This window comes from Erpetoichthys calabaricus, chromosome 12, assembly GCF_900747795.2.
Source record: "Erpetoichthys calabaricus chromosome 12, fErpCal1.3, whole genome shotgun sequence".
NCBI classification, from domain to species: Eukaryota; Metazoa; Chordata; class Cladistia; order Polypteriformes; family Polypteridae; genus Erpetoichthys; species Erpetoichthys calabaricus.
In genome coordinates, this window is record NC_041405.2 from 30,385,499 (window position 1) to 30,399,591 (window position 14,093).

At 39.4% G+C, this 14,093-nt stretch overlaps 1 protein-coding gene across 1 annotated transcript in view; it reads left to right on the forward strand.

The window, feature by feature from the left end:
- The first annotated feature begins 9,047 nt into the window (after nt 1-9,047).
- Nucleotides 9,048-14,093, forward strand: part of srebf2 (sterol regulatory element binding transcription factor 2) — a 61,922-nt gene continuing 56,876 nt past the window's right edge. Inside the window, exon 1 of the mRNA XM_028815320.2 lies at nt 9,048-9,374. Within this exon, the coding sequence (XP_028671153.2) occupies nt 9,287-9,374 (88 nt within the window). The 5' untranslated portion in view covers nt 9,048-9,286. The remainder of the gene's footprint in view (nt 9,375-14,093) is intronic.

Here is a 14,093-nt window from a genome sequence, read left to right on the forward strand (position 1 = left end):
CTAAGTGCACCATCAAAATGTTTTGGTGACCTGAGAGATCAACCTTACCAAGACCATCACCTCTCTTTAATTTCAGATATTGTGTAATGGGCACAGGGGAGCTGCTCATGTGGTGGCTTGTTTTGTGTCTCATTATTATTTGGCTGCTAATTAAAGAAAAAGAAACAACTATGGGGCCTGAGTTAAGTTAATTACAAGAAGTAATCGGCAGCAAAAACTGGTCACTAATTAAGAAGATGGTAAGAATGAAAACCTGCAGCCACTGCGGCACTCGAGGCTTCTTTGTGTGGGCCCCACTTACTCATAATGCTTTACTAGAAAAAAATATAACTTAATGCCACGTGTAATCGCGTGCTGGAAATAATACATGGCCGAAACACACCCAGTCGGGGCGCACTAGCATAAACAAACATCCACAGAAATACCCTGACAGCCTTTACTCTAAATAACAACTCTACAGATAAAAGGCATGAACAGTAGATCTGCAAGTTAACAACCACTTTTAGCTTTCTAAACCAACAGGTGCAATAACGGCAGCAGTACAGGCCATGCTTTATTACTGAGGCAAAAATCACATATCAATTAAAACAAATAAGACCCATAAAAATACAATACAGTAACACAAAGTAATAACACAACAGCAGCACAATCATACGGTAAATATACAATTTCCTACCTTTAGAAGATTTTCTTCCTTGTTTTCCTGACAGAGAAGTCCTTGATGAGGCTGGTAAAATCCAGAGACAGGTGATTCACTCTGTTTTGGCCCATTGTGGATCTCAGTCTGTTTTTAACTTGTCCCAGTTTTGAAAATGAACGCTCCCCGCTCGTTACAGGCAAAGTCATAAATATCCGGAGTGCTATACCAATATTTGGAAACCCTCGTATAAGTTGCAGCAGTGACCTTGCTGAAATGTCCTTGTTTTCTTTAATAAATTCTCTGAATTGTCCAATTTCGTCCACAAAATGTTCCTCCAGATCACCGGCATATTTCTTCTGAAAATTAGCCGCTCCAGTTCGAAGATCTTCTGCAGCGATGGAGAGAATATTGTTCAAAAATCCAACCGTCTGCTCGATGTCTTTGTAGAAGTGATACCTCCAATCCAGTTCGGCAACGAGTCGGTCTATGACGGCGATAAGAACTGTTGTTTCTGGACTTGTCTCGGCCTGATCGCTCAGTCAGGTTCAGTGGATTCATCGGCTAGTTTTTTCCTGCCTCTGTGTGTCCACTTTGTAGTGTTGGGACACCGTTGGGTGACATGTTTTTTTGCACCAATCTCAAAGTGGTCAAAATCATCTCGCAGGCCGGCTACATAATTCTTCAATGAGCTGATGAAATTAACAGCGTTACATAAATCCAAATCAACTGCCTGCAGAGCAGTGCCAGTCTTGTGAAAGCGTTGCAATATGCGGTGCCACTTGTTACACAATAAATCTATACTTATTCCATCTTCGCGTAGAGTGTCCCGGCTTCATCCGGAGCAGTAAGGTTTTGGTTCGGGTCATCAGCTAACTTTTGCAGTGACTCTTGAATTCTGGCGTAGTTCTGATGGAGTACTTTTATTACTAGTGCGTGTGCTGGCCATCTAGTGTTTGAAAGGCCTTTCAAAGTCACTATCCTGAGGCTGTTAGGCTCTAAACTCGCTGAAATTGTCTGCCATCTGGACTTGGAAGAAAAATTAAAAAGTGTCCGGACGAAATTTAAAAAATCCTCCGTCTCAAGGCAGCAGTTAATACTGTTAAGTCTCACTAAATTGAGCGTGTGTGCAGCGCACGATACCCACTCGACCAAAGGGTTGATCTGTTTAATGCGCGCTTGCAGGCCACTGTATACTCCGGACATGTTGGCTGAGTTATCATAACACTGGCCTCTGCAGTCACTTATATCAACGCCCATGTCTTCTAAAACACCAAGAAGAGACTGGCACTGTGACTCTCCCGAATGACTTTGAATTGGTAGAAACTTGACAAACCGCTCCATGATGCAGCAGTCAGGTGACACATATATAGCGCATCATGAATGTGACTTGGTCTTTGTGTGTAACATCTGGAGTGGAATCGACGCTGATTGAAAAGTACTTAGCAATTTTTATCTGACTGATAATCTCCTGAGGACCCGCTCTCCCATCAGTTCAATAAATTCTAAACATGTTGTTGATGAGAGGTACGATGGCGTTCCCTTCCCTGCATTGCCATATTTTTAGATGTGCACTTTCAAGAATGGATTAAATTCACTGATAACTTCCAGAACACCAATGAAGTTTCCATTATCAGGATATCCAAAAATTTCACTGTGTCTTCTGAGAGATATTCCTCGCTTAGCTAAAAACGTGACCACCGCAACCACCCTTTTCAAAAGCTCAGTCCAATATTCGCACTCACTGTCAAATTGTTTTTTAGTTGTGAATCTGTGCGTCCAGCATCAGCACAGCCGCGCGTAACATAAGCAAGCATAGCGATTCTGTGGCTCTCCGATCCTTCATGTTCACCCAAGCGCGCTGGCGCCTTTTTCCAGTCACTATAGCCTGCTGTCAGCGCAGACTCATTGTCCCCAAAAAGTTTACACGCGAAACAAAACACAGTACCTTTTGAAGAAGTAAGCCATTCCCTTGGCAGAGTTTCACCATTTTCCAATTTTCTTTTAAACGGGGTTTTAGAAAGGTACCTGTTTTGGTGTTTGTGCTGCCTTTCTGAGACAGCAACATCTGCGTCTTTGTTCTGACATTTTTCAGGTCCAATATTAACCCAGTATCTCCTCATGGGTTCATCAGTTTTATCCCAGCATGCAGGATCTGAGCTACAGCTATAGTGGGACTTTCCGTTGTTGCATGCAGAGTCGGCTTCTTGTGCCATCTCAGCAGCAACAGGTGAAGCTGTCATGGCTAAGCTAATTCTGTCTCAGGCTCTTTATCTGAGTGAGATGGTTGTGAGGCAAGATCGCTTGTAACCTTGGCCGATGACTTTGTCAAAGATACAGCTAAGGATCCAGTGGCAGTTGCTTCATGGCCAGCGTTAGCCGATAGCTGGCAGTCCTGCTGTGGATTAGCATTTTGTTGCTGACCGGATGAAAATTCGGCAGCCTTGGAATATCCAGTCAATTTAGGGATGTTCTTTAGCAGTTCTTGGTTACACTGTTCTTTCAGTCTTTGTGCTACTCGATTTTGTGCGCCGTCACCATATTTTCTTTCGGGCGTTTTGCCGATATGTTGTCCAGTTACCCAGAATAACACAGTGGTGTGGTATGAAATCAAAACAAAATGAACATTAACAGGGTCAGGTCTACCCAATCAGCTGTTTAAATTTTAAAATGTTTCTTATTGGCCAATGGGCGTCAGGGAGGCGGTTTTCTTTTAAGTAAATTTAAAAAATAATAATTAAAAATAGTTTGGCCAATCCCAGGCCCCAGCACACGTGGGGCCCCTTTATGCTGCAGCCCAGGCCAGCCTGTGCATTAATTCGCGCCTGATTATGCGCAAGAACATTGCCAATTGGTCATTATGGTAGACAAATTGCTTTCATGGGAAAAAAATTGAGTGGCTACTGCTGAACCGTCACATAATTTCGGATAAAATTGCAGGTCAGCACTTCATTGATGCAAAGTTATGGGGCGGCTTGTGTTAGCGCCTGACCACTTCCTGACAATGTTCAATTCTCAGATGATTTTCACTTTAAAAGAATAAGCTCCATCCATTTTTAAAACCCGCGTACATATAACAGAGTCGCAAGGAATATCTCAGCAAACGTAATGCGCCAGGCAAGAAAAATCCCTCGACAGGGCGTCAGTCCATCTCAAAGGAGGATTTTTTTCTATACAAACACAAAATTCGGGGTTCGTCAAGGAGGAATTTATTCCCAATACGTGTGTCGTCAATCGCACTAATCATACTGTGTTTGAAACCCCCGAAATTTCACACAGTAAAATGGCCGAGTTAAATCAATTCTAAAAGTTAAAGTAACCAGGGTTTTCCCGTACTTTTACTGTTTAAATTCAACTATTTCACTGTGCACGAAAACCTTCTCTGACGGAGAGCCATGTTGCATACTACTGCAAAAGGTTGCATTTTAATACGGGTAAGAGGCACAGAAAAAAAAGACGTGAACAGGTCCTTTCAGCAGTTTATTATTGTAATTGAACGTTCGCCGTACAGTCGTTAAAAATAAACGTGCCAAAGAGGTTCTTCAGAGCGATGGCACAGGGGAACTGCGGTTCCCAAAAGACACATCAGCCTCCATAGAGTAAATAACCACAAATAGATGGTGACAGATTTGTTAAATACCAGTGGCTTATTATTTTAAAAGGATTCTTGCTGCATCCATACAGTAACATAGGCTAAGTCCAAGTTTCTTAATCTATTAGTGTCCTGCTAGGTAGCCTAAATATTCAGTTTTTTCCACATATTAGGATGTTTTCCAAAGCACAAAGAACCTAATTCATATGCAAAGAACCCTTAGAATGAAAAGGTGAGTTGTCAGGCAATAGTTCTTTAAGATGAATCACACAACCCAGTAAAGAACCATAAAGTGCCGTTAAATGAGCAGTATTTTTAGGAGCGTACAGCCAAGAAAACCTCTGGTTTTCACGTTCATTGTGTCAAATTTTAAACTGTGTACAAATCACAAATGTACAATCACTACATTAATTACTTAAATTAACAGTTTATCAGTAAAATATTATTCAACACTATGATGTTTGGGCTGTTAGGGTAGTACTGAGAAGTAACCGTCTGCTTTACATTTTTTTTATAAAAACGTTATACTATTTCCTCCTTACTTACTTTTTAAGTCTATTAAAATAATTTTTTGCCTTTCTTTCGCTTCTATAGTGTGGCCTAGTCTCGTTGATGAGGATTATTCTAATATCTTAAACAGACGTCGATGATTAAAACGGCAGATTTCCGTCCGTCGACACGATGAGAACCGTGTGGATTCAATCGTGCGAACGTCTCACCGTCTCCTGAGTCTGTGACGTCACGCGCCAATTCTCACATTCGCGAGTATCACTTACTTCGAAAAAGCCACGAAGAGTCTCGCATGACCGTCCCACCGGTGTAAATTCCTTCTCACCGGTGAAAGACGTTCGAGAAACCGGACCTTTATCTATTACACAAAGATTCAAGTAACACACAATTAAAATTTGCAATAAACGTACTGTATTTGGATCATGCATTCCGCGGGTTGCACTCGCATAAAAACTAGACGAGAACGATTTTCTGGTGTACTTGGTGTCAGGAATATCCCTCGGGCTCATGTCGTCAATCAGACACCTCCACTGGCATCTCTTTTCCATTTCTAAAATGTGCTTATTAAACCGTTTGCCATGCTCATCGCTGACCGCTCTAGGATTTCCACGGAAAAATTGTGGAAAGCTATGTTCACAGACATCAATGAAAACATTTTAGTCCTGAATTTAATTTTTAAAAAGACAATAACCTGCTTAATAAGGGTTTATGTACCAAATCTTTAAAAAGACCTATCAGAAAACTATGAATGGTCGAAAAATTCAATGTGCATTTCTAAAGACAATTTTAAAACACCGGTATTGTTCTGAGATAAAATCTTTGTTGCCCAGTGTCGTCAGACAATTCCTTGACATTGCTGTTGACCATTCGTCCAGACAGTGCAGGATTTACGTATAAGCTACACAAGCTATAGCTTAGGGCCCCCGCCTTCTTGGGGGCCCCCAAAACAAATTGTCCTAGTGACCAATTGTCATATATACTTAAATATACTACAGCATTATTTGTCCCAATCAGGCCCGGCCTTAGGCATAGGCGAACTAGGCGACCGCCTAGGGCCCCGGCGTCTGGGGGGCCCCGGATCAACTCCTTGGTCTAATTTTCATGCATTTCACAGAGCTTCCAGGGGGGTTCTGCCCCCCTCGGGGGCCCCTGGACCCCCCTTTCGACCTAGGGCCCCATAATACCTAAGACCGGGCCTGCGTCCAGAACACCAATTAAAGCTTTACCTCCTTGATCGTGACCTCTGACCAGTGCTTGAAGTGGAGACAAATAATATGATATAGAGAAAATTTTGCACAATTTCTAATTTATGCACTGGGATGGGGGGATGGGGGGGTGGTGTAATTGGCTCGGAGATGTTGAGCGCGTTGTTATATCGCAGAGCTGGAGTTGGGGGTTGTGGAGTTTCGAGCGCGCTGATGTATTCTAAATGAAGAGTGGTGGGTCAGCCTGGGAGATTAGAGCATGCTGTGGCAGTACGCTACCGGTACGCAAACATTTACTGCTGGTACTCCGTCGCTGAAACGTAATAAAGCCGGTATACCGTTCAGTTCTACCTTACAGTTGAATTAGTATAACTAAAGAACCTGTGAATTTCCCCTTGGGATTAATAAAGTATCTATCTATCTATCTATCTATCTATCTATCTATCTATCTATCTATCTATAACTGATCTGGAAAGATGATGATGATGATGATGATGATGATGATGATGATGATGATGATGATGATGATGATAAGTAGAGATTAGATACTTTATTTGTCTCCAAGGGGAAATTTAAAAAATTCAGAAGCTCCCAAAATAAATATATATAACAAAAACATAAAACAACCATCCCACATAATTATAACAACAACATTATACCAGCTAACACTATTACTACTACAACTCCTATAATCATCATCATCATCATCATCATCATCATGGTATGACCCTGTTATGGACAATTGTCATTCCAGGGTGTGGTTTCTGTGCAGCTGACAATATTAGATAAAGGTTGGATTCATGTCATTAATAACAATGACATTTATTTCAATAGCACATTTTTATACAAAGGATGTACTGTCGCTTCCCGGGTCCTCCCTGTTTGCATGTTCTCCCTGTGTGTGTGTGGGTTTCCTCCGCGTGCTCCGGTTTCCTCCCACAGTCCAAAGACATGCAGTTTAGGTGCATTGGCGATTTTAAATTGTTCCTAGTGTGTGCTTGGTGTGGGCATGGGGGTGTGCCCTGCGGTGGGCTGGCGCCCTGCCCGGGGTTTGTTGTTTGTGTTGGCTGGGATTGGTTCCAGCAGACCCCCGTGACCCTGTAGTTAGGATATAGCGGGTTTGAAAATGGATGGATGGATGTACTGTAACTCAAAGAGTGTTACAAGATATGAAAGAAATAGCTACAAGCAAAAAAAAAAATAAAATAAAATAAAATTGGTTTAAAAATGAGTAAATAACTTACATATCACATATATATAATTAACAGAGAAGTAGAATCTTTGTATATAAAAATTGTTTTTTTAAGTCTTTAAAGATGAGTCCAATGATACAGTCAGATGTCAGAATTCATTCAGACATTATAGGAGGTGGTACAGGACTTTGATGAGGTGGTAGTGGCACTCAGAAGCACCAAAAAAGAAAACATAAAAAATAAAGATTAATAATGATGTGCTGAAGTAAAGAAAAGTAAAGAAAAAATTTTTGAAGTGGAAGCTGGGTATTTGGAACACGTAATACTTAATGTGAACGATTTTTTTTTTTTTTTGGATAAATGACCTGGCTATTTATCAGTATATAATTGTAGCTGGTTTGGTATCATTTGATGGTTTTTGATTAAAGTGTTTTTGCACTCTTCTGTTACTGACCCAGCTTGTAATAACTTGTAAGCTGTCTTTATATCGTTAACAAAGATTTTTGAACCTTTGGAAGCTATACTGTTGTTCTCCAGGAGAGGAGAGGTGATATGACTAAGCTATTCTCTAATACGTACTGTAAATCATGTTGTGCTATATTTGTAATACAGTAGTAAAAATAAGATACGATGTTGCTTTATTCAAACCACCCGGATCCAATGTATTCATATCCATCCGCTTTTTCTTTGCAGGGTCATAACAGCTAATTCAATACACATATTTTGTGAAATAATCAAGCGGGCAATGGTACGGCGGTCTAAGAGGCTGCTTTACAGCTCAGGATCTTAGATACATCTGGCAGTGTAGGAACTGCATCCATCCTCTTTTTCCAGTTTCCTTAGGCATCTGCACGACATGCAGACGTTCGATTATATGAAAGCTCTCATTTTCGGGATATGGATGTGTTCTAGGATGATTCAACCATATGCTTAATAAAGAATTTACAGAAATGGATGGCTCGTGGAAATTTTATTTTTATCGTCTCTTCAGTTTAGTGTATTCCTCTTAAGACTGAAAAGGTTAAATTAGAAGACAAAACGTGCATATGCAATATTTAAATTCCTATACATATGTATTTTTAATTAAACTTATTTAAGTGTGTCAAATTGGAAATGCACACTACAAGAACAATGTCAGTTTTTTATCTGTGTGTTATATACCATTTTTTAAGTGCACAGCCCTGAAGTCAAGGACTAACCTCAAAAAGAAGTCCTGGTTCGTACTGTCTTGACGAAAAACGAAGTACTTGATGTCATCTACAAGTGCAAACCGTAGACTGACTGGCCACACTTCGCGCAAGTGGGCTCAAACGGATGCATTTGAATCTGACGCCCCCGACTCTGAATTGGGACTAAACGGGTTTGAAAGTGTCGTATTGCGTTTAGTAATCTTTGATAAGAATTTTTATTTATATTAAGTTGCTTTCCCTTGGAATCAAATTGTGACAGAAATCCTTGAAATAAAACGTATTTAAATTATACAAGATTAGACCATATTCATAATTTGTTTTTATGTTGTTAGGTTGTACATTTGTAATCATTTTAGCATCTCATTGCTTTACAGATAAGGTATCTTGTTTTAAAAGCATTTCAGGCTCGAAGCATTATTTTGCTATTTTGTTCAATACTGTCATTGACACCAACACGCAACTTTCCAGACCGAAAAGTAATTATTAATTAAACGTCAAAGGCAGCGCAACTGAAGTTTTCTAATTGATGTACAGTACTAGCCCATCTATTGGATAAGTAGGCGGGCTTTATGCAAAACGAGCAGAAAGCTTCTGATCGGTGACGTGCTATCAGGCCACGGTCGCTTTTGCGGTGTGATTGGCTTAGCTGCACTGGTCTCATGACAACAACTTGCAACCCCTATCCAATCAGCAATTTTCCTGGATTCCAGCCACTGTTTGTAAGTGACGTCACAGCGGAAACTCAAGATGGTGGTCAATGTGTTGAAGCTAGACTTCAACAGGCTGGGTGGCTCCGAGATAGGGCACATGGGGCAGTTTTAGATGGTTTCTTCCGAAAACAGTAGTTAACAACACGATAAAAGTGTTGGGTTTCTTATAGTTGGTACAAGCACGAATCACTCGGATTTGGTTCTTTCAGGCGAAGGGGGTTTTTAAACCCCAAAGAGAGCTCCGGCGTAATGGAGGGCGATTATTTGACATCCGTGGAGACGATGGATCCGTGCTTATCAGAGCTGGGAGATGAATTCACCTTGGGGGACATTGACGGTAAGCGGTTAACATAAGTATGAACGTACGGGTTAAAAGCAACAGGATGTCGCTCCTGGACTTAACTTTTACGCTCACATTTCTCAACGTTCTGAGTGATGGAGCTGTTTACATATCGATTGCTAGTTTGTTCAATGAAAAGTTTTGATCTGATATTCTCGATTTAAGACATATTTTTAAAAATATTATCTGCAAGCCTGTCCATTTATACAAGGGATAGTGGCTTTTCCTTAAGGTGATATTTTTACATAATGCATTTAACAATTTATATTGCAGTACTGGGTAATGTACACGGGCTGGCGCCGTGGGCGTGTTTACCTTGTTCTCTGACATAGTGGTCATCCCGGGCGTGGAAGAGATGCTTCCGTTTGAATTAATCATTTTCTTTCTTTAAATGGTCCATGAGACGCGTTCTTAATAACGAGACATATTTGGACACAAGAGCACCATCTCACTCCGATGCTTATTACGAGTTTCCCGTGAAAGAGAAGTTTAGTAATTGTTTAAATGGGTTGGGGTAGATAGATAGATGCTTTATTAGGGTAGGGGTAGAGAGACGGAGAAAGTGTTTCTGTTTTCTCCACTTAGGTAGTGTGGTCATTGGGGAAAACGTTTTATTTTATATTTCAGCGAGTATTCTATACTATTATATTATGTTCTATATAATATACTTTAATCTAGCATCTATACTATTATACAGTATAGTACATTGGCTGCCTACGCAAAGTCCTCTTGTATCTTATTGAAAAGAAGTGAACAACAGACATGGGGTCTCGCCGTTAATTGCCCTGATTCAGATCTTCTGTGATGCAAGCAGCACTGTTATTGTTTGGCTTTTTTTTTTTTTTTGTTGTGCACACAGTTTGTAAAATTTGAGACTTGGTTGTGTTTTGTTTAATTATCCCACTGTAAGTAAAAAAAAGTATCCACTGCATAAAAAAGCAGATGGGTGCACATTCTTGCACAATACGACAGATAGCTCCATTATTCCGCGTTTAAACGTCAGTTCACACCCATAAGAAGTAGCATCATGTAGAATCATGGAAACATCAAAGCTTATGGGGAGAAGTGATAAACAGTTCCCAATATAGACACAGTCGGAACTGTATTATAGTGTTTGCGAATTGCTCGGTAATTTAGTGACTTTTCTAGAGTAGGAATGGTACACATTATATTCCACAGCTGATTTTAAATGAGATAACTGAATAATGATGCAGTAGTGCCAAAAGTACTGATTTGTTTTTCTCACTTAAAATATACTGCATTAATGAAGTTTATTACATATTGGTCGATTGCAAAATGTACATTTTTCATAGACTTAAGTCCCATAAATACTATAAGGGGACATTTTCTGTCCACCCTGGCCATCGGACCTTACTCCTTTCTATGTTAACTAATTTTGTCTTATTTTAATTTCTTATTTTGTCTTTTATTTTTCTTCTCTTCATTATGTAAAGCACTTTGAGCTACTTATTGTATGAAAATGTGCTATATAAATAAATGTTGTTGTTGTATCTGTCTTATCTGTTGTGTATAGTCGTTCTATCTATCTGATATAGTGTCTTTCACATCTATATATCTGTCTGTTTTATAGTGCCTTTCACAGCTCTCTGTTTGTCACAAAAGTCATTGAGGCTGGCATGCATGTAGAAATATCTTTACTATATTTTTTTCTTTCTTAGTGGTTATATTGCTTTCTATAAGTTGTCCATACATGCTCCCCCATCCCTGTTACACTATATGGGAAAATTTGAAGATATTCGTAACAGGTTGCTAGCTCATCTGTTTTGTAGATAGTAGGATAAAGGTTAACATTTCATCAGTTACTTGCCCTACAATATGGCTCCGGTGGTTGTGTAGCCAGTCCCGTGGAATGTGCGTGACACCGCAGCATTGCAATTTATCAGATACACATCAGACAGGGGCCAACTGTCTGGTTCAGAGGCTTTTATAACTGAGCTGGGTAGCCACCATGAGTGCTTTCCTCAGTCAGATCTATTGTATGAGGGATTTAGAGGAAGTAAACACCTTAACACCTCAGGTTAATAAAGATGCTATACAGAGGCACAAAAAGTATACAGTCTTATGTTTTAAAACTGTAAACTTTATATCTAACTCTTAAGATCTTATAACTAGTGCCACTTCTTCTCCGTTAATTTACAGTTCAAACCAACTGGAACTCTTGGTTTACCTACCTCTCCTCAGTTAGATTTATTGTGGACTGACAAGAAAACACTCTTAGACCGAAGTCATTGATGGTAGGAAAATAATACTAAACATAAATCATTTTCGGCAATGTTACCATATCTGAACAGAAATACAAATAACCTTCAGATGGATTTTCAGTAAAATTAACTGTTAAATCAAACCTGCTACAGCTCTATTTTAATTTTGACAGAAAGATTCAAGCCCTGCAACATATAACTGTTTATACCGAGTTAGAATATAGCGGGTTGGTTGGATGATGACTGACTGACTGAGCAGGCCATCATGATTTGTCTTGCTGCTTTTGCACTTTGCACTCAAACATTCTAGAAGAAAACTTGTGTAGTTTTTTGGTGCTGGTTTTTATTGTTAATATTGTTATTATTTGCAAAAAAAAAATGCCATTTAAAAGTAGGGCTGTCATGATACCAGAATTTTTGTAGTCAAAACCAATAACCTGTGAAATTTCACAATATTTGATACCACAACCAAAAACATTTTTTTATAAACAATTGGTGTAATTCATGCATTAATGCAATGCTATACCATCACTACTGTGTGCCATTTTCATATGACGCTTTCACTTAAGTTTTTTCTTCTGTATTATTGTACCTTTCAGAGTAATTAGTCTCTTTGTAGTCGCACATGAGTGCAGTGCAGACATTTTCTTACTTGTTCAGTTGTTTTATATTTATATTGGTTTCAATACTCTCAAGTCTAGCATCGAATCAGTTATATGCTGTATTTACATTCGGTGGTCACTTTATTAGCTCTTCCTGTCCTGTACCTGTTCGGCTCATTTTTTGCCTCCAGAACAGCCTGATGTCTTTGACACATGGATTCAGTGAGGTCCCAGAAGTTGTGCTCTTTACTGAGTCACTAGCCTCAAGCAGATCTTTAAGATTTTTTGACCACACATTACTGCTGCCAACCTCCACCAAACCCCCCAAAAGTTTCTTCATTGTGTTTACACCTAGGAACTGTGTCAGTCATTGTTTTAAACTGAAGTCACTGTCCTGGTCATGGAAACAGTTTGAAATCGTGTGCACTTTGTGACATGCCACATTATTTGGCTGCAGTATCCACTTTGAAAAAGGGTTGACTGTGTTCATAAAGGGATGCACATGGTCAGTAATTACATTGAGGTAAACTGTGACACTCAAAAGAGTATCATTTGTTATTAAGAGGTCCAATGTGTACCAAGAAAACATTCCCCACACCATTGCACTACCAGCACCAACCTATATTGTTGACTCCAATTTGGATGGATCTATGGTGTCATGCAGTTTTCATCAAATTTTAATCCCTGCATTTTGCATGCCACTGTAGAAATCAAGATTTTTCAAACCAGGCAATATTTTTCAAATCTTTAGGCATTGTATTTTGGTGATAAAGTTACTGTGATTACATTATCTGCCAGTTGTTCACTGACAAGAATTGAAGTCATCCCGGTCTCCTTCTGCTCTTACAGCCCTTCACGATCTGACAGCATTGTCTATTCAGGGGTGCTGTTGTACAGGTCACTGTTGTGAGGAGCTATTACTTGAGTGTTTGTGCCTTTTCTGATATCTTGCATGAGTCTGGCCATTCTCCTCTGTGTTGTCACCATTAGAATTGCCAATTATGGGATTTTTACTATTTATCACACAATCCTCACTACACTGTAACAACAACAACATTTATTTATATAGCACATTTTCATACAAAAAGTAGCTCAAAGTGCTTTACATAATGAAGAAAAGAAAAATAAAAGACAAAATAAGAAATTTAAAATAAGACAACATTAGTTAACATAGAAAAAAAGTAAGGTCCGATGGCCAGAGGGGACAGAAAAAACAAAAAAAAAAACTCCAGACGGCTGGAGAAAAAAATAAAATCTGCAGGGGTTCCAGGCCACGAGACCTTCTACCTAACATAAATGAAATAGTCCTCTTTGTAATTAGGGTTCTCACGGATGGACTTGATGATGATGGTCATGCAGACTTCTGGCTTTTAATCCATCACTGTTGGAACATCACGGTGCTTTGAGTAGACACCGGAAAAGGAAACAGAAGAGAGAGTATGGGTTAGTACACATTTTAGAGCCACCATGAATAGTTATTATAATGAATTAGATATACAGAGTATCGGGATTTAAATTACAGTGAAGTTATGAGAAGGCCATGTTAAAATAATGTGTTTTCAGCAGTTTTTTAAAGTGCTCCACTGTATTAGCCTGGCAAATTCCCATTGGCAAGCTATTCCAAATTTTAGGTGCATAACAGCAGAAAGCCGCCTCACCACTTCTTTTAAGTTTTGCTCTTGGAATTCTAAGGAGACACTAATTTGAGGATCTAAGGTTATGATTTGGAATATAAGATGTCAGACATTCTGATATATAAGATGGGGCGAGATTATTTAAGGCTTTATAAACAATAAGAATTTTAAAGTCAATCCTGAATGACACAGGTAACCAGTGTAATGACATCAAAACTGGAGAGATGTGCTCGGATTTTCTTTTCCTGGTAAGGATTC